Raw genomic sequence first — 20,688 nt, 5'->3', positions numbered from 1 at the left:
TCAGCGCAATCACAGCATCACTCAGCGCAACCACAGCATCACTCAGCGCAACCACAGCATCACTCAGCGCAACCACAGCATCACTCAGCGCAACCACAGCATCACTCAGCGCAACCACAGCATCACTCAGCGCAACCACAGCATCACTCAGCGCAACCACAGCATCACTCAGCGCAACCACAGCATCACTCAGCGCAACCACAGCATCACTCCGCGTAACTACAGCATCACTCCGCGTAACTACAGCATCACTCAGCGCAGCCACAGCATCACTCAGCACCACCACAGCATCACTGGTTCAAATATGTTCTCTCAATGTTTCAAGCTTTATTACAAATGTCACAAAAAGATGTTGTTATTTCACTTCTGTTCTTGGATTTTCGTCACAATAAAATACACTGAACATAATCTTCACAAAAGTTATTTACAAAAGTTTAAGCTATTGCCATTATAAATTACAATCACTTTTATTTAAGTATTAATTATTTAAACAAATTAAAAGCCATTGTTATTTGTAATATAAATACATCTAAGTCACGTAAATACAAAACATGTTGCATTACAAATGCTATAGGTGTCACATTTGCGAAAGTTAGAACAATTGGCATTGTAGTTGACAAAGCTATTAATTTAGCAATTTTCAAAAACAACACATAAATAAAAAAATTGTCATTTACAAGACCAATAGCTCAAACTTTCCTAATGCGAGACCTATTGCATTGCAAATGCTTGTCTACCCAGTGCCAATAACGTGAAACGCAATATCATAGGCTCAATTAGTCACTTGTTTGCTCTGTATTCGGTATCTTCCACGTGTCTGGTGTGTCAACTCTGTATAAAATCAAATGAAAAATCAGCATAAAAACACAGCGTGAGAGAAGTAAGTAAGCCTATAGAAGTATTTAGAGCACCAAACGAAGTCAAATCCTACTTCACACAACTTGGAGACCTTCTTATCTTTTATTACTGGTTGATGATGTGAAGTGTGTGCATTGCTAAGGGACCCAAAACATCACTGTGCAAGTACTTGCTGAACACCTGTTTTAAGTATCCGATACATTTTTTGTTTTAATTGAAACTTTGTTTTTTTTTTTACTTTTTCACTAGATTTAATTTTGTCAACAATGGATTTCCAGAAAGCTCTGAAAGGATTCACCCCCTCAGCCTTAAGAAATGTTAACCTTCACAAACCAAAGGACTTGGGCTGGGACAGAGTTGGCGGCTTACATGAAATTCAACAGACTCTTGTGGATACCATTCAGCTTCCTGCAAAGGTATACATTGATTGGATTATTGCCCCCCCCCCTTTTTTTTAACAAAGAAAGCCATTTATTTAAAAGCTTGCTGCAATATCACACATATTCTTGTTAGTTGGTCTTTTACTTCATAATGTTTTCTTTCAGATATTTTCTTACTCTTAATGGGGCCACCTACCCAGTCTGCAAAAGAATGATACTTACATGTATTTTTTATGTTTAAAATATTTTATATATTTTTTATATATATATATATATATATTTTTTGTTTAGACATATGCATAACAACAGATAACAGGGAAGACCGTATGGAGAACTCCAAATGTGCTAAAATGATCCATTATTCAGTGGGTATCATTTTAGAAAATTCTATTCAATCTGCATTCTCACACCTGTTTTTGCCTTTTTCGCGAGCATCCTAATCCTTACCCTCTCTATTTGTCACCCCAAGATCTGGATATTTAACCTCAAGGTTAAAGAAAACAGGTGTCATTGTTTGGTCATTGCACTGAACTGCTGCGGTTTACTCATATTTCTTCATCCTTGCTCCTGCTCATCCCCTTTAGTCTTGCTCAATGTCTTTAGTAAATCCTCTGAACGTTCAGGATTTAAAAAATGTTGTCTCTCCGATTTTATTTATTTATTTATTTAAAAAGTTTTGTATAGTGCGAACAAGACCCCGAAGGGTATCAGAGCACTTCACAGTAATGCAAGGGGGAACAAAGTAGGGGGGCGTTGAGGTAAGAGGCTAACATGTTGAGCTAATAAAATTGTACATAAATGTGAGCAGAACGTAACTTAAGAAGGTAAGGCGAAACGTTACTTAATAGATAAGGCAGAAAATCATGGACATTACAATTGTTAAGAGAAAAAAATAAACATTTCGAGAACAGAAGAGCCATGATCCAATTAAAGGAGGAAATTTTTCATTAGGATTGTTTTTACTTCATGTTTGAACGCCTCTGTGTAGGGGATTCTGCGAATTTCCATAGAGTTCCAGATCTTAGGTGCCACGCCCGAGAAGGCTCTAAGTCTAATTTTCTATTTCCGAAAGGTCTGCAGTTAGAGTAGCAATGAGTTTGCACTTCTGGAAGGTCTGCCACCACTTGATAATTCCAGTTTTTGAGCCAGGTATCCAGGTGTTTTGAAGTGGAGGGCTTTGTGCATCAAACAGGCAATCTTTAAATGTATTCTTGCTTCGTTGGGTAACCACTTTAGAGATCTTAAGGCTGGGGAAATGTGCTCATTTCTTTTTGTGTCAGTGATCAGTCTAGCAGCAGCATTCAATGAAGCCCTAAGTGGTGCTAGGGTATATTTAGAGAGGCCACAGAGCGTTGCACTTTAGGGCACTCTGAGTTTTTCCAGGTAAATTAGTCCTCCTATACCAAGAATTGTTCATCACTACATTCAGGCTTTTTCTCTTTCTTATGGTTTTTGGCGCAAGATTTAGGAACACTAGAATAAAGTTGCCTTTATATTGAAGTTCCCCTTACTTCCTCGCAGCTGGCTAGATAGAGCCTTTATCTCTTAAGCGTGTTACCTAGAAGGTGTAGGTTGGACTCATACCACCTTGCTCTGATATTAAATCGTTTTTTTTATCATGTGATACTTGTCAACAAAAATAGGATCTTTCTCCTCGCCTGTATTCAATGTGCCCATAACTTAATATGCAGCAGATTGTGCAGGGATGTCTACTGTGGTCCCAATCAGTAGGCCCCACACCTTGATCTAATTCTGGCATTTTTTAGTTTTCCTGTAATTCTAGCTTGCAGACGCTGTTTTTCCCGGCCTGGGGTCACCAGGCAAGTTGCAATGGCCCGAGCAGTATACCCCTTCCATGGGCAATAATACTCCAGGCCACTCATAATGAAGCCCCACAACATCTTCCATCGGAAAAAAAATATTTTTACTTTTATAAGTAAATGCAGTATTTTGGTGCAATCCAACAGACGATGCATATTAATAGCACATCACTTCCCATACAATCTGAGAAAAGCAATGAGAATATAAATTAAGAAGAGAACTTCTGACTTGTATACAAATTATCACTCCACTAATTTGCAGGTAAGCTCCCAAAATCTTCTTCACATATCACATTGTATTTTTAACGTAGCAATTGACAACATTATTCTTGTAATTTTACCATTGGGTTTCAGAGTTAAGCAGATAGTGAATGTGTCTGCAGGGAATGCAGTTGTTTTGGTATTGCCTTCTTTAGTTAAGGAAATATCTGCTGTTAGGGCCAGGTCCATCAAAGTTGCATACATGAATACAGTACAGAAAGGGAACCCTGACCCTAATCAAAATATACCGGGGAACAACCCACCAGGGAAGTCAGTAATAATAACAACATGAACGGGAAGTTCCCATTATTCTATAGGACAAATAAGTTCCAATATATACAATTGCCCACAGAGACAGCTGCTAGTATCAAATCATTTATTATCATGTACAAAAATATTATTTCATTATTTCAGGAAATCTATAGACATTCAAAATAGAAGTAGTGTCGGCCCAGACCAGCAACAAACAATAAAAACAATTTATATACAATAGTGACTCCTACCATCAAGCATACACACATCCAAAAATCACCACATCCATCAAAATTACTATAAACTACAACCACATTCTCAACCAGCAAGCAAAAGGAAGCGCCAATCAATGTTGCAACCTGCAAAATGGTAGCATGTTAAGCGTTCTAAAATAAGGGCTCAAATGTTTCAATGTCTTAATGGTTGCATCCCTTGTGTATATCTGTCTCTTAGAGAAGGAGAGGGGCAGGATAAGGCCTCTTCTGTGGGCAGGAGGAAAGAGAAAATATTTTTGGGGCCGAATGGGGGCCGCAGACCCTGTAATTAGGAAGGATGAACTGGATGATAAGCGTAGTTATTCTTTTTAAGATTCTTCATCACTTTTCTAGGCGCCTAAGCATGTATCTGCAGGTTTGTGGAGGCTTCAGCAGATTTGGTGATACTTTGGCTTTTTACATTTTTTTTTACATTCTCGAGGACCCGATTGTGGTTATTCCTATTCCAAAGAGGTTTGTGATGTGATGGAGAGTATAGTTTGAGAAATTTTGCAAGCAAGCATTACAGCTGAAGTGATGTTTGGGTTTAACTGAATATCTTTCTTAAACCGGTTAGCTTACCTTATTGATAGCAAATCATAGGTTTGCGCTGTGATGACATACGTACCCTGGTCGCATTACGGGATATTAGAGTTAGAACCTTGCTTTCCTAAGTGCCATACTGCATCCAAATTCAAACTCTTTGTTAGAATAATTCTCTTAGGGTGGCCATATGACTACGCTCTTATGTGAATATATTGTTTGACATATATCTAGTTAGGACTAGTTAGTGTTTTTGGCTATATGAATTATGGCAGTTTTTCTAAATTTATGAATCTAGGAACCACCTGATAAACCAAATTTAATTCATTCTGCACTAGAGAAGACATGATGTATTTGTCTAGCTGTCAAGAGTTTATCTCTGTGCTTTTTGTATTTAGATATATAAGATACATGCAACCTTTGTTTTTAGTAAATGAAGCAACAAAGCACTAGGAGGTCCGATTACTTAGAAAAGTTCTGCAGGCTATTGAGAGTCTCTGACATCACCGTGAGTAGTGAAACTCATATAAATTTAAGGTTACTCACTTCGCTTATGGAGAGAACCAAAGACGTGTCAGCCTCCTGAGATTCATACATGTAGAGTAATAAAGAAAGGACTTAGTTCACCATCTCTCCAGAAACGACTCAGTGGAACTATGTAGTTAATTTATACGAAAGAGACGGTTAGTCATCATGGGCCCCTTTTCCCACCTCATTGTTCATAATACCAGGTCACATTAAATTCATTTGTTCGGTATTTCCTTTTTAATGCAGTGTTTACCAGTCACGGACCTTACTAGTCGAATTTCATGGAACACAAAGCCTTAATCATTTTATATCCGGATTTAATAGTTTTCAGGGATACTAAACTGACCATTGCGGACTTACTTTCACTGCTTTCCTAGGTATAAATTAGTGCGCCCAATAAATGCAACAGAGTATCGGTTTCATCCATTTGAGCTCTTTTGATTACAAACCCTGTCCGATCTTAGTGATTTTGACTACAAGTCACTCCTTTCAGCTGTCCAGTAAAACTTTTTAAAAACCGTTTCTGATAAGTTATGTAGTGGGATAGACCTGTAACTATTGAAGCGCCATGGGTACTTAACTAGTTTTAATGTTAGCAATATATTTATTGTTTCCTATGTCACATGGATGTTTGACACCTAGGAATACCACTGAACGAACCATAGAGCTGTATGGCTAATGGATTCCCTGGAGTTTCATCTGCATTGGCTACCTTTTAGGTTTTTTTGGTCAGAGATTGCTACTAATATTTCTCAATGCCAAACTCTGTCTCTGTAAAAATGCCTTTCATGATCTGCCTAAAATTGTAGTATTCGCATCCTGAGAGCACTTGTCATCTGTTCCTTCCTTACATTTTCTTGGTTAGATTGTCATTAATCAAGCACACAGTGTTTATCTCCCAGTTATATGATCGCCCCATATAGAAAATCATTTTGTTAAGCTCTTATCACCTTCTAACCGAAGTGGATTCAAGGTTTAGCTGAAATACATATCCTTTTAACCAGTCTTACACATTTAGTATCTTCCAGCAGCAATAGCAGATCCACTGTCAAAATTAATCCATCACTTTATTAATATTTGTGCAATCACAAGAAAAGCCCTAATTATGAAAATGCCAAACTATTTCCTGAAAAGAACTTGATCATTCTGCTTTAAGAATGTAGTAAAGAATACAAGAAAATTGGATAAATGGAATTATTGAAATGATTTCAGCCACAGGTAATTACTCTGGCCGCATCCCCTCTCAAATTAAACCAATTCATATGCAAATCAGCCTTCGTCCTGCTACTGCAGGAATAACCAGGTTGAATGGCCTAGCCAGGTCCTCTCTGACCCGCATTACAAACAACCGAAGACTGGTTTCGGGCTAGATTGTTGCTATTTGAGAAGGACCAAGGCTGAATTTATATGGATGGGTCTATTCTGAAGTGTCATGGTGGGCAAAAACACAATGGACTGGTATGTGATCGGAGTAATTACCAGTGTCTGAGATTAATTTAAGCATACACTCTTCACTTTTTTGTATTCTTCATTATGAATGGGCTAAGGCTGTTAAAACAAACGTTGCTGACGGTGTGGCTATATGCAACTGATGCAATGACTTAGATACCCAGATAATCAATGAAGAATAAAGCACAACAATCAGAAGTGTGAAACGTATGAGATGTGCAGTGGAGGTTTGTTCTACTGCTCTAAGATGTGATATAGTGACTGAACCATGAGATCGGCATAGCTGAGAGGTGTGTGACTCTTCAGGGGGTTACTAGGTGCTTTTTCTGTCGTTGAAAACCTAAACTGAAGTATAATCGATTGTTAGATGAAGGGATATTTCTATAATTCATCAAGAAATTACTTACAAAATACTATACAGGATATTTTGTAATGTCAATTGAACACTATACCTGAAGAGGTTGCTGTGCAAGTCCTAAAAAGGGCAACATTTTGAGGGTGATTTGTACAGTATTGCTAAAAGAGGTTATAAGGTTGTGGCCAGGACAATAGCCAATAATCACTTATGTTTTTGAAGCTTTTTGAAGTTGGGTTTAGTTTGAGAGACAGCCTACAGTTTCATGGTATGAGAAATGAGAGTGAAGTGGTGATATGAGTTTGCAATAAGTCTGTGGGAACTGTTAAATCCGAAAAAGATACCCTGTCAGAAATGAAAAAAACAAATTTGCCACCCCAAGTGATACAGGGCTCTCGGCAACAAGGAGATGATTCCTCACCATGCAGGAGAACCGCAGTTTGACAACTGCCCAGGCGAAGAATGAGGTCCAATGGTACATGATGGTTAGGAACTGAAGCCCCTGGATTGACAGACACATGGGAGAGGCTTCACAATTTTCGTTTCGGTGAGCTCAAAACAATTCTGATGGGGCAAGATGACGGATAATAGTAAACCATGAAGGAAGGGCCATTTAAAAGGGTTGTTTAACGAGGAGAAACATAGACACTGTTCACTTGAATTTAATAACATTGATGTTAAATGAAGATGTCCAACCCTAAAAGGTCCAGATAGATAAGCCCACTGCCTGCAGATGTTATAAGGGAGCTTCTAAAGAACTTTTGCTCATTATATTCGCTTAGAAGCAAACGGACAGAACGACCGACCAGGGTCTAGCACAACCAAAGCACAAGTACCAAAATATTCAAAAAATTGGTGCGACACACTTCCCACACCTGTCGTCCCAAGGTGCAACTTTGGTCAAAATGTTCATGAAAAATGCTAAATCTGAAGCTGTTGTACATATTATCATTGTGTTGATCAGAGTTATTTATTTATCTATCTGACGGTCCGAAGATTCTTTTGCGCCAACCTTGGCACTGACTGTTCTGAAGCCCTGCCGAAATAAAGAAAACCTTTTTCTATGTACTCAACGCTCCTGTGTTTAATTACGAGTGTGCCTCCCATTTTTCATGAACATTTTGCTCACTATATTCGCACTGGACTATTCACTTCAGAAATGAGGGCTGATGGAAATGCAGTAGAGGATCAAGAAAATACCTCTATGCTGAAAACGTAGTTTGATACGTTGAAAGAAACTGTCTGCCCTGAAGGGTTGCACAGCTAGAGACTTTGAGGCAGAGTTGGTCAGACAAATTCGATCTGACAAAACCAGGGCAGAGAATGGGATGAAGGTAAGCTAAGGCCATATGCGACATTTTGACAAGAGATTAGAACTAATGGAAAACTCATTAAGAGTCTTGAACTTGAGGGCTTATTTGAGTCCCTGAAAAAAAGGAGGATGGTGGCTACAGAGGGTTTCTATTCTCATGACTACTTGGACTCTCCAAGAAGGTGGACATAGAGAGTATTCTCACTTGCTAGCACCTGAGGACACTAAATGGGTGTCCTTGAAGGAGGGAGCAGGTTCCCAACTGGGGGTTCCCCAATTAGGGTTATGAAAGAGGGAGACCTGAGGCACAAAATCCTGGTCATGACCCAACTTAATAGCAGAATACAAATAAATGGAAGCCAATATACCGCTTTCCAGATTCATCCTGGGCCATGGAAGGAAGGAAGAAGACAGCTATAACACTTGAGGAATGAAGTTGCAACCAGAGGTACATAAGCAAAAGTACTCATACCTGTACAAGTATCACTTTCAACTAAAAAAGATACTTATTCTGGAATGCACAGAGTGTCCGAGAGTTATTAGATTCTGCACAGCAAAACAAACTCTTAACGACCTGCACCAGGAGAACCCAGCCACTTGAGCATCGCCCGGCCCTCAAAATCCACACCTGATATCACAAACGATATGTGAGGTAAATCTGTTGTAGAGGGAAATTGAATTAAAAGATGAAAGTTAGCTGATGCATTTTGCAAACTGAAGAAAAACTCATTTGAAGACAACTGCATAAAAAAATTGATTGGATGACTCCTGCCCTTACGATAAGAGCCAGTGTGGACCAACTTTATTATCACTGCCCCTGACCTGGCGCTCTCATACCAGTCTCTTCATCCCCCTAAATTTCAGATTCTTGGTTAACCCATCTCTCCTATTCACTGGCCCTGAATGTATTTTTTTCTTCTCACTGTTTTGGGGCATTTGGTGTCCCTGAATACCTCCAGATGCAGGGGGAATGAAGGTGGGGGTAAGTGCTACACCAACAGACTGATCACCACCAAACTGGTAATAAGCACTACCAAACTAGAAAGGGTAGCAGGTTGTCACAAACTAGGCAGGATGACTAACCTTAAAAGTCAGATGCAGCAGGAGCGATGTCGTAGCTTAATTCCTCCCTCCCTAGAAGCGGCCCCCCAGGCGCGTCATACATATAACACGCTTCTAGGTTGACCTCCCCCAGGGAAGGGAAAAAATGGAGAAATAAAATATAATAGGCTGGCAGCCAGAAATCATCTACAGCAGGCGAAGGCAGGTTAGATGTCCTTTTTCAAGTCTGCATGCTGAGTCTGCATGAATACACAAGAAGACACTTGTCAATACTAACCCCCTCCCCTTTCTTAGAACCAAAAAGCATTAGAGGTATACAGAAAAGGTAAGTACTCACTTATCTAGGCTGCCACAAACATCCAAGAAGAAAATATCCAGAGAAAAAGAAAAGAAAAGTAATCAAAGTTCGAAAGAGCCACCGCTCCAGAGAGAAAGCAATAATCTTAGTTTCAAATGCACATCTAGGAAGCTAATGTGCTCTCTCAATGTCTCTTCAATGTCAAGAAGCTTGTTCCACTTCTCCTTGGCAAGTAAATATATACTAGTTCATGCCTTTCCCAAATCCACAAGGGAATTATGCTGGGGGTCGCGTAACTAGCTCCAATTGCACCAAACAATATCCAGCCTAAAACAAGGGGGCGGGCTGGAAAAAATAGAGTCACGGTGCTTCAGAAATGAACACTAATCAAGGCGCCCAGCTCTTTTCAATATGCAGGGAGGAGGCACGGGTGCAATCGGCGTCCCTTCACTATGTCAGTAAATTATGCCACACAGTGCTCACGTTACTTGAAGGCAGCTGGCGTCTTCTTCGCGTCTTCCCTTTTCAGAGCAAACAGCGGTCTCCTTCTCTCAGCGCGAGCAGCGCGGCTCTCCAGCTCTCAGCGCGAGCAGCGCGGCTCTCCGAGGTCAAAGGGCGTAACAAGCCGTGAAGCGGAAAAGTCTAGCACACGGCTATGCTCGGTCTCTGCTTACTTCGAGCAAATAAAACTTCACTAGGAAATCTCCATGAGCCCCGTAAGGCTAACCAAGCGCTCGAGTTCAGGGCAGATAGGCTCACAAGTGACAAGCACCGGAAGCAAGGGGTGAAAGAAAGATATAGCAAACAGATAAGACGAACAATAAACACAAACAACAGACTAATCACCAGGCACTCTGGGAGATGCAGTTCTCCTAACAAGGGCCTAAAACGTGACACAGGGTTATTATGCATACTCTATATAAAGTTGATTCCTCTATTTTGTCTGAAAAGGGTTTTATTTGTTCAGCCCGTTTTCCTTCCTTTTTATAACACTACTATAATGCTAATAAAATAAATCTAACTTAAATAAAGAGATTGTGACGGACTATGATGTATTTCATTCTCTTCCTTCTGTCCCTCTAACTAAACACTATCGTCAAGCAGAGACATGTTTGTTGTGGAGCAGACGAAAGGGGTTTCACCTAACTGTTTCTCGGTCGAGTAGGCACTTTTATGTGCTTGAGAATTAGCATGTTTAGTTCGGGAATAAAAACAAAAAAGTACCAAAATATAAAAAATGCCTACCTCTTTATGTCACCCCCTCCAGAAGTTGAAAAAGAAGATTGTCACAGTGCTCTGAAACCATGACAGGCATTGCTCTGAGGAACTGCAGAATTGGTACTTTCATGTCCCTGACTGAAACTGACCTGTCAAATTTGGTACTGCAGGATGTTTTCTTTCATGTCCCTGTCTGGAACTGCACTATTTGTACTTTCATGTCTCAGTCTGGTCCTTCAGGATTTGAACTTTCATGTTTCTGCCTGGAACTGCAGGATTTGTACTTTCATGTCCCTATCTAAACCAGAACGGTGCTGTGTGGAACTGTGGGATTTGTACTTTTATGTCCCTGTCTGGAACTGCAGGATTGGTATTTTTATGTCCCTGTCTAACCCAGACAGTGCTCTGTGGAACTTCAGTATTTGTACTTCTATGTGCCTGTCTGGCACTGAGTGTGGTCCGTGGAATTGCAAGATTCAAAGTTTCATGGCTTGGCAGTTCGGGCTGGACTGTTCCCATGAGGCACAGGGTCAGACTGATTTGCATATAGCCATGTCTGAACTGGGGTGGCAGAGTGGGCTAAAGAACGGTGATGGATTAAACCCAGATCTTTTGACTGGGTGTGAGTGTTTGATTGATTCAGATGCTCCGTCCATCACCACCCCCTTTCTGCCACCATAAGTGTAGCAGGGTATGCTCAGACGTGAGTCCCTTGCTCACTTTGCCACTGGATTCAAGCAAGCCGGGCTGAAGACGGTTGGAATGCCAGAAACCGGTCCTCTGTAGCATGTTTCCGGTCCAGGGAAGACATGGCTTGGCAGTTCGGGCTGGACTGTTCCCATGAGACACAGGGTCAGACTGATTTGCATATAGCCATGTCTGAGCTGGGGTGGCAGAGTGGGCTAAAGAACGGTGATGGATTAAACCCAGATCTTTTGACTGGGTGTGAGTGTTTGATTGATTCAGATGCTCCGTCCATCACCACCCCCTTACTGCCACCATAAGTGTGGCAGGGTATGCTCAGACGTGAGTCTCTTGCTCACTTTGCCACTGGATTCAAGCAAGCCGGGCTGAAGACGGTTGGAATGCCAGAAACCGGTTCTCTGTAGCATGTTTCCGGTCCAGGGAAGACATGGCTTGGCAGTTCGGGCTGGACTGTTCCCATGAGACACAGGGTCAGACTGATTTGCATATAGCCATGTCTGAACTGGGGTGGCAGAGTGGGCTTAAGAACGGTGATGGATTAAACCTAGATCTTTTGACTGGGTGTGAGTGTTTGATTGATTCAGCTGCTCCGTCCATCACCACCCCCTTTTGTACCGCTTTTGGCCGCCATAAGTGTGGCAGGTTATGCTCAGACATGAGTCCCTTGCTCACTTTGCCACTGGATTCAAGCAAGCCGGGCTGAAGACGGCTGGAATGCCAGAAACCGGTCCTCGGTAGCTTGTTTCCGGTCCAGGGAAGACATGGCTTGGTAGTTCGGGCTGGACTGTTCCCATGAGGCACAGGGTCAGACTGATTTGCATATAGCCATGTCTGAACTGGGGTGGCAGAGTGGGCTAAAGAACGGTGATGGATTACACCCAGATCTTTTGACTGGGTGTGAGTGTTTGATTGATTCAGATGGTCCGTCCATCACCAACCCCTTTTGTACCGCTTTTGGCTGCCATAAGTGTGGCAGGGTATGCTCAGACATGAGTCCCTTGCTCACTTTGTCACTGGATTCAAGCAAGCCGGGCTGAAGACGGCTGGAATGTCAGAAACCGGTCCTCGGTAGCTTGTTTCCGGTCCAGGGAAGATATGGCTTGGCAGTTCCCATGAGGCACAGGGTCAGACTGATTTGCATATAGCCATGTCTGAACTGAGGTGGCAGAGTGGGCTAAAGAACGGTGATGGATTAAACCCAGATCTTTTGACTGGGTGTGAGTGTTTGATTGATTCAGATGCTCCCTCTATCACCACCCCCTTTTGTACCGCTGAAACCATGACAGGCATTGCTCTGAGGAACTGCAGGATTGGTACTTTCATGTCCCTGACTGAACCTGACCTGTCAAATTTGGTACTGCAGGATGTTTTCTTCCATGTCCCTGTCTGGAACTGCAGTATTTGTACTTTCATGTCTCAGTCTGGTCCTTCAGGATTTGAACTTTCATGTTTCTGCCTGGAACTGCAGGATTTGTACTTTTATGTCCCTGTCTGGAACTGCAGGATTGGTATTTTTATGTCCCTGTCTAACCCAGACAGTGCTCTGTGGAACTTCAGTACTTCTATGTGCCTGTCGGGCACTGAGTGTTGTCCGTGGAAGTACAAGATGCAAAGTTTCATGTTCCTCTCTAACACCAACTGTGGTTTTTGGAACTGCAGTATTCAGACTTTGTTGTCCCTGTTTGGCAGTCCCACAGGCCACTCTTTAAGCTTAATATAGGAAACTGGTATTACCTTTGCAAACATCTCACATTTAACCTCTGTGCAGCCCCAAGGTTTTTTTTTACCAGAGCCTTAGCTTTGGTACGTTACCTACTGCTGATATGGAAAGTCACCTGCTCTTCCGATCACTCTGTGGCACCTGTGTTTTCCAGAGATTTGCCTTTGGACAGCGTGGCCCTTCTTCAGAGAGGACCCTTTTCCATCACTGCTTCTCAGTCAAATCCTCTCCACCATGGCATGTCGCTCATGAAACCTTTGCATCTTTAGCTGTCGGAGCACTGGAACCAGATTCTGGACTGTCAGCCCACATACAACAGTCCTCACATCTCTCCTAAAGGGCATTCAGATGCCAGCATCACAGCCCTTAACTGCTGCCCCCTTCAGCCAGTCATAAGCACGAGTCACTGGCACCACAGATAGGTGGGAACATGGGAGATTTATCTGTTCTTCAGTGGAAGACAAAACCTTCATTTTCTGTATGGTTGTATATTGTTTTAAATCAAACAACTGTTTTTTCTAAAGCATTGTGATCTTTTTCTTTTCGATCAGTATCTGAACAGGTTAACATGACTAGTGTTTCCATTTCTATTTTAGTATCCAGAGTTGTTTGCCAACCTGCCAATTAGACAACGATCAGGTGTGCTGCTGTATGGGGCACCTGGAACTGGAAAGACACTCTTGGCAGGTGTAGCCGCCCGAGAAAGTGGAATGAATTTTATTAATATAAAGGTAAGACACTTAGTTTTGATGTGTATTAATGCTCTGCTCAAATGTGTATAGATTTACGAAAAGTCACATTAAGGACAATTGAAGATCTTGCTGTAGGTTTCCAAATTCAAACTGTCCTAAAAGTCTATCTTTCCTTGTTTGATTTGTTGTATGTCCAATTTCCAGTCAGTCACATCTTGCTCATGTAAAGCTAAGTGGATCTTTTGTTAATTGTAAGAAAGCCATTACATATAATAATTTGTTGTGTGTAAATGTTTGAGTGTAGCCAGAAGGTTGCGGGTTTCAATCCCAGAACAGTTAATGGAGACGTTATTTCTTTAAAGTCAATATGTCTCATATTGTTTTGGATGGCAGTAATTGATATTTCAGTTACATGACCTTGCACCAATTTGGGTGCAACATTTGTGTAAAAGTATGTGGCTGCTGTTGTCGACTTTACTATTCTTATAGTTGTTAGTATAGGTTCTTAATATTACTCCAGTATTGGAACTGCTATTGATACAAATGCTTGAATCATTCCTGTCATCAAGATGGGAGTCCCACAGTATATTCTAATAGCAATGCAAAATTGAAAATAGGCTAGAAAGGCCCAGTCCCTCTTAAATCTGCAACATACCATAGTCATTGTTTAAAAAAAAGAGACCAAACATAGGTTTCAACTAATCAGATTACCCTACCCTAGTCTAGAACACTCCGGTGAGAAGCTCCAGTACCTCAGATTTTTTACTGCACTTCGTGCTAGGTAGTCTCCACTGAGCCCTGCTCAGTTATCTTGTTCTACAGTGTTCCTAGGCTTCAAAACCCTTTTATTGCTTCAGAAAACTTACAGATTACGTTTTGATTCATATTAGGTCTGTATTATTTGACCTATATTCTGACTTTGCCATGTCCGATAAAAAGCCTGCTCAGACCCTGTGCTACTTGTTTAAGAAGAAGCTCAATACAGATGACCCTCATAAGGACTGCATTTACTGCATTTATTGCCTTTATCCAGGTAATAAGGCTTAAGAGTCTAAGGTATGTCGTAACTTTTCTAATAAAACCTTAAGACCATGAGGGTCGGCTGTTCATATGGCTTCAGAAACTTAAGGCAAAGAAGTAGTCACACGTCTAGTGACGACAGTGAGGAGGAATCTTCATCATTCTCCAGGATGTCTCCTTGTTCTCACTCTTCTCTTGAGTTCCAAGAACACTCATGGGCCTTACAGGCGCAGCCCTTCTACATCTTAAAACAGAGCTCAAGGGGAAGAAATAAAGGGATACTTCCCCTAAAAGACCATAAAAAACAAAGTCGGAGCTACCTACAGCACCCCCTCAGGTGTACCATTCCTCCAAGAAACCTTCGGTTCCACCTGCTGACAAATCGCAGATGAGACTCACCGTCAATGAGACCATTGTCGTCAACGGAGAAATCTACAGCGTGGCCGACAGTAAATGCTGCTAACCCTGTATCCACATGGTCTCTGCCTGCAGCGACTTCCTCAACGACATCCTCATCGATGACCCTTCTGCTTAATCCGTCAACGCCCAAAGACACTATTCCACCATGGATGATGGCACTTCCTCTGCCTATATTGCCAACTTCCACCACGACAACTTTGAAGACGTCTGGTCTGTCGAAGGACACCATGGTTTCGCTGTCATTATTTATATCCTCGATGACGACGCCCTTGACGATCCATTAGACAAAGCTGCAAAAACAGGGGAGAAAAAAGGCATTTGATCCCTGGTTACTCTTCTCCCAGTAAGGTGTCACCACTGCTTCCATCCTAGCTATTAGAGGAGGATGATCCTGAGGATGAAGGTCCTTTTGGGTATGCTCACAGCTCTTCAGAATTACATGTCAAATGCAAAGAGGAAGATTATGAGGAGGAAAAATATAAGGGTCAAGGTTATTGCGCTCCTCAGGAGAAATATCATCCACAATATCAGAAGGAAATGGTATGCCTGCCTTCCTCACTGGTTACAGATTTACAATTTATGCTTTCCGATTGTAGGGAGCATTTTCCTCCTGCTATCACACCAGTCTGTATACCAGCCAAATCTCTACCTATACCTCCATCAACTCCGTAGCAAACCCCACTATTTTTGCCTACTTCAGTCCGTCATACACCAGGTTGGACTTGGCCCTTTTTGCAGGGTCATCCCGGAACTTTTTGCCTTCCTCCTGTATTTTTTCTGACCTGTTGTTGGTGGTTTTAGGTCTATGGGCACTTTATCACTGCTGCTCGATGCTAAAGTGAATGTGCTCTCTATGGTAAACTTGGTAAGATTGATCTAATCCTGTTTGACATATTTAATTTACCTGTCAGTCCCTTGTACTGTGGTATCCCATTTGGCTTGCAGCGCTGCTTGCGCCACCCACCAAAGTAGCCTTTCAAACCTGCCTTAGACCTCTGCCACTGCAGGGGCTGCAGACACTGGTTACTGCCACTGTGTCGTGGCACATAAAGTGGTTGCCACCTCTTTGACTCCCCTTTTACTACATATCAGTCCCCGTAAGGTAAGCCCTAGCTAGCCCGATGGGCAGGGTGCGGTGTAGGTAAAAGGAAGGACATGTGCCTTAACTGTGTGGCATGTCCTGCTAGTGACAAATAGCCTATTTGGTTTCTCACTGCTGTGAGGCTGCCCTCTCATAGGGATGCATTAGGTATTCCCTGATATGTGCTTCAGTGGTAATTCCTGACATGAGAGGGGTAGCGTGATCAAGTTTGATATGTTTGAAATAGTGGTGATAAATGCTGCATATTGGTGTTCACTGATTTATTATCACTATTTTAGAAATGCCACTTTTAGAAGTAGGCATTTCTGTGTGCTATGTGTCCTAGTGCCTGCCTGTTGCGTATTGACTGTCTGGCCTTGAAGTGACAGGGGCTGGGGAGGTGCAGTGGCTCCAGAGTCTTGATGAGTCAGCGCTAGGCTGAATAGGACTGGTCTGCATTTGGAGTGGTGGGAGGAGTAGCATCTGTACCTAAATAGTGTTGTGCCTGCCTTCCACAATGATGGTTCCGACGCCTTGTGTTGTGTCTGGGGCCAGATCTCACACTTATAATGGGGAGTGTTGTGCACTGTAAAGATATTTTTAAGTGCCCCCCAGAACTGGTTTGGACTGGGCTCCGAGTCCTGTGCCAGCACAAAACTTTGTGGACTATAAATATCTCCTGGACAACACGCAGTTTGGATTCAGGAAATACCATGGGACAGAGACAGCTCTGATTAAGGCTGCCGATGACATCAGGGTAATCAGGGACCAAGGAGGCACAGCCATTCTGGTTTTGCTGGACTTATCAGCGGCCTTCGACACGGTCGACCATACCATCTTGGTCGACCGCGTCGAGGGATTTGGCATCGGCCACACTGCCAAAGACTTAATTGCGTCCTTCCTTGCCAAAAGAACGCAGGCTGTCATCCTAGGACCCTTTCAATCGGCCCAACTCTCTGCTCCATGTGGCGTACCTCAAGGCTCATCCCTGAGTCCGACACTTTTTAATATCTACGTGTCGGACCTTGCTAAAACCATCAAAGCACACGGGATGAGCCTAACCTCATACGCCGATGACACCCAACTAGTGTTGGCAATCAAAGGGGATGGAGATCAAGTGGCCGAAAAATTCAAGAAAGGGCTCTTAGATATAGGAGAATGGATGGCTACCATCTGCCTAAAATTAAATTCCGAAAAAACCGAGGTCCTCATTTTCGGACCACTCCTGCCAGCCTGGCCATCAAGTTGGTGGCCAGAGACCTTCGGTACCCCTCCTACCCCTACTGCCAAGGTCAGGAACCTTGGAGTAATCTTCGACGATGGTCTAAATTTCATGGACCATGCCAACAAAACGGTGTCCACAGCACACCTGAAACTAAAGATGATCAGGAAAATACGCCCTTTTCTTCCTGATTCAGCCATCAAGACACTGGTCACCTCTCTTGTCCTCTCATCCCTGGACTATTGTAATGGTCTTTTCCTCAACGCTCAAACCAGAGTAATTACCAAACTGCAGACTATTCAAAACGCGGCAGCACGTCTGCTCTCTGGCAAAACAAAGTTTGAATCTATTTCCAATAACATAAAGGATTTTCACTGGCTCACTGTGCGAAAAAGAATCCACTTCAAATCCCTCTGTATTGTGTTTAAAGCAGTTAACAATCAAGGACCTCACTTCTTAAAAGATCAATTACACCAACACAAACCCACCAGAGCCTTACGATCGGCTACCCTCAATCAACTGGTCATTCCCCGCACTAAAACTGTCACCTGGGGCGACCGGCGTTTTCTGGTGGCCGCCCCCAAGCTCTGGAACACCCTGCCTCTTTACATCAGGCAAAGTCCCACTCTTCTTCAATTCCGTAAACTTTTGAAAACTTGGCTGTTCACTCAATGATCATTTCCATCGCTCACAGTTCGTCTCAAATAACTGGTTTATCAGCGCCAAGACGCCCACGGGTATATGCAGCGCTTTATAAATAGTAAAAATAAATAAATAAATAAATAAATTGGGGCTGTGACCCCATGCTTTTTTAGTTTACTTGGAACTGAAACACTGCGTGGACTGCAGTGTGCCAGGAGCAACCGCCGTGGGACTCAGCTACTGCCTGCTAGGTGGTTGGAGGGGCTGTCCTCTGCTGGGAGGCCCTGCGCGCTGGCCTGCCTGTGCCCAGCTCTGCCTTGTGGGAGACAGGCTGAGCACTTTATATTCTTCTTGTTGCCCAAAAAGAAGGAAACCTGGCAGAAGCGATTTCTGCCTGCAAACGGTGTGTGTAGAGCGCTTTGGGAACTCTAGTTGTGAAGCACATGGGAGCATTGCTAATTGCTCCTTTTACTGAGCGCTGCCTTGCAGGAATTTCTGTGTCTCTCTTTCCTGAGGGCGCCAAGAGAGCAGCTCTGCCTACTGCCCTCCACCAGGAGTTGTGACCGGCAAGGGAGGGTGGAGCCTTACAAGCGCGCTGACATCAGGGATGTGTTTCCTCCACCCACCACCTCCCCCCCACCCACCTCCCCCTCCGTAAGGAAGAGTGCAGTATGCGACCACCCCGGAGACCCAGTTGCCCAGCAGCCACCGCGGAAGCAGCATCAAGGGATCTCTACTGATGAGATCCGACCTCGCCTGTGGGCAGGGCCACGTCCAGGGAGGAGGTTCCACCCCGAGAAGAGTGAAGCTGGGAGACGTCGCTCTGGGCTTCCTGGCTCAACGGGGTCCGACCGGAATCCTTCAGTGGCCTGCCAGCATTTCTTTTTATCTCTGCAGAGGTGATCTGGACTGGCACAGCAACCACGTTACCTGACTGCAGCTGCCCCTCCTTGTGTCTACGGGCGGCCGACGAGTGTGGCTCCAGTTGCTGTGAGGCGGGGGCATTGCCCATTTTAAGTCGGTGCAGAGGAGGGCGAGCAAGAGGTCGGCTTCCCTCCCTAATTGATGCCCGAGACTGGGAAAGGTATCCCGTGAGGGAGAGGACGTTTGGGCCACCGTTGGTCCACTGTTGGACCCCGTCCCTTCATGCAGGTCTGAGGTCCAAAACAAAAATACTAGACCTCCCTTTTAATGGGAAAGCCCTTTTCAGCACGTGGATGAAGCTTTACAAGGAATCAAAATGGATGCGGACACAGCTAAGTTGCTGGGGACTCTTCTGTATAGGAACGTCCCCTTTCAGGACGCCCGAGGAAGAGGCCTTTCATCCTATAGGGGAGGTAACTAGCAATATCGCTACCCCGCTTTCACATCTTCCTCACAGCAATTTCATCCACAGCACTCCCAATACCAACCACTGTCAGCAGCTTACAGTCGACCTGCACCAAGAAGTTGACAGGGCTTCAAAGCAAGGTCAAGACCCATTGCCAATGAGCATGTACAGGCTCCGGCTATTCACCCTTTGTCATCAACCAAGTTAGGAAGCAACATATCTGCTTACCTCCAATGCTGGCATTTTATAACTACAGACCGCTGGGTCCTGAACCTTATTCAATTTGGCCATACTCTAGAATGTCTTCAAACCCCACTCCACTTCAACCCTCTGTTCTAAGGCATCTACTTCTTCTCTTACTCCTGCCAGCCTGGCCATCAAGTTGGTGGCCAGAGACCTTCGGTACCCCTCCTACCCCTACTGCCAAGGTCAGGAACCTTGGAGTAATCTTCGACGATGGTCTAAATTTCATGGACCATGCCAACAAAACGGTGTCCACAGCACACCTGAAACTAAAGATGATCAGGAAAATACGCCCTTTTCTTCCTGATTCAGCCATCAAGACACTGGTCACCTCTCTTGTCCTCTCATCCCTGGACTATTGTAATGGTCTTTTCCTCAACGCTCAAACCAGAGTAATTACCAAACTGCAGACTATTCAAAACGCGGCAGCACGTCTGCTCTCTGGCAAAACAAAGTTTGAATCTATTTCCAATAACATAAAGGATTTTCACTGGCTCACTGTGCGAAAAAGAATCCACTTCAAATCCCTCTGTATTGTGTTTAAAGCAGTTAACAATCAAGGACCTCACTTCTTAAAAGATCAATTACATCAACACAAACCCACCAGAGCCTTACGATCGGCTACCCTCAATCAACTGGTCATTCCCCGCACTAAAACTGTCACCTGGGGCGACCGGCGTTTTCTGGTGGCCGCCCCCAAGCTCTGGAACACCCTGCCTCTTTACATCAGGCAAAGTCCCACTCTTCTTCAATTCCGTAAACTTTTGAAAACTTGGCTGTTCACTCAATGATCATTTCCATCGCTCACAGTTCGTCTCAAATAACTGGTTTATCAGCGCCAAGACGCCCACGGGTATATGCAGCGCTTTATAAATAGTAAAAATAAATAAATAAATAAATAAATTGGGGCTGTGACCCCATGCTTTTTTAGTTTACTTGGAACTGAAACACTGCATGGACTGCAGTGTGCCAGGAGCAACCGCCGTGGGACTCAGCTACTGCCTGCTAGGTGGTTGGAGGGGC

The 20,688-nt window shown here is 43.5% G+C and overlaps 1 protein-coding gene across 3 annotated transcripts in view; it reads left to right on the top strand.

The window, feature by feature from the left end:
- The window catches only part of PEX1 (peroxisomal biogenesis factor 1), a 793,672-nt gene that overhangs the window by 441,931 nt on the left and 331,053 nt on the right, over nt 1–20,688 (top strand). For all 3 annotated transcript variants that reach the window (XM_086941864.1, XM_086941865.1, XM_086941863.1), the window contains exons 15-16: nt 1,108–1,274; nt 13,612–13,746. In XM_086941864.1, the coding sequence (XP_086797990.1) occupies nt 1,108–1,274; nt 13,612–13,746 (302 nt within the window). The remainder of the gene's footprint in view (nt 1–1,107; nt 1,275–13,611; nt 13,747–20,688) is intronic.

This window comes from Lissotriton vulgaris, chromosome 10, assembly GCF_964263255.1.
Source record: "Lissotriton vulgaris chromosome 10, aLisVul1.2, whole genome shotgun sequence".
Taxonomy (NCBI): Eukaryota; Metazoa; Chordata; class Amphibia; order Caudata; family Salamandridae; genus Lissotriton; species Lissotriton vulgaris.
The sequence above is the reverse complement of the archived record's forward strand: the minus strand, read 5'-3'. Positions and strand labels throughout refer to the sequence as shown.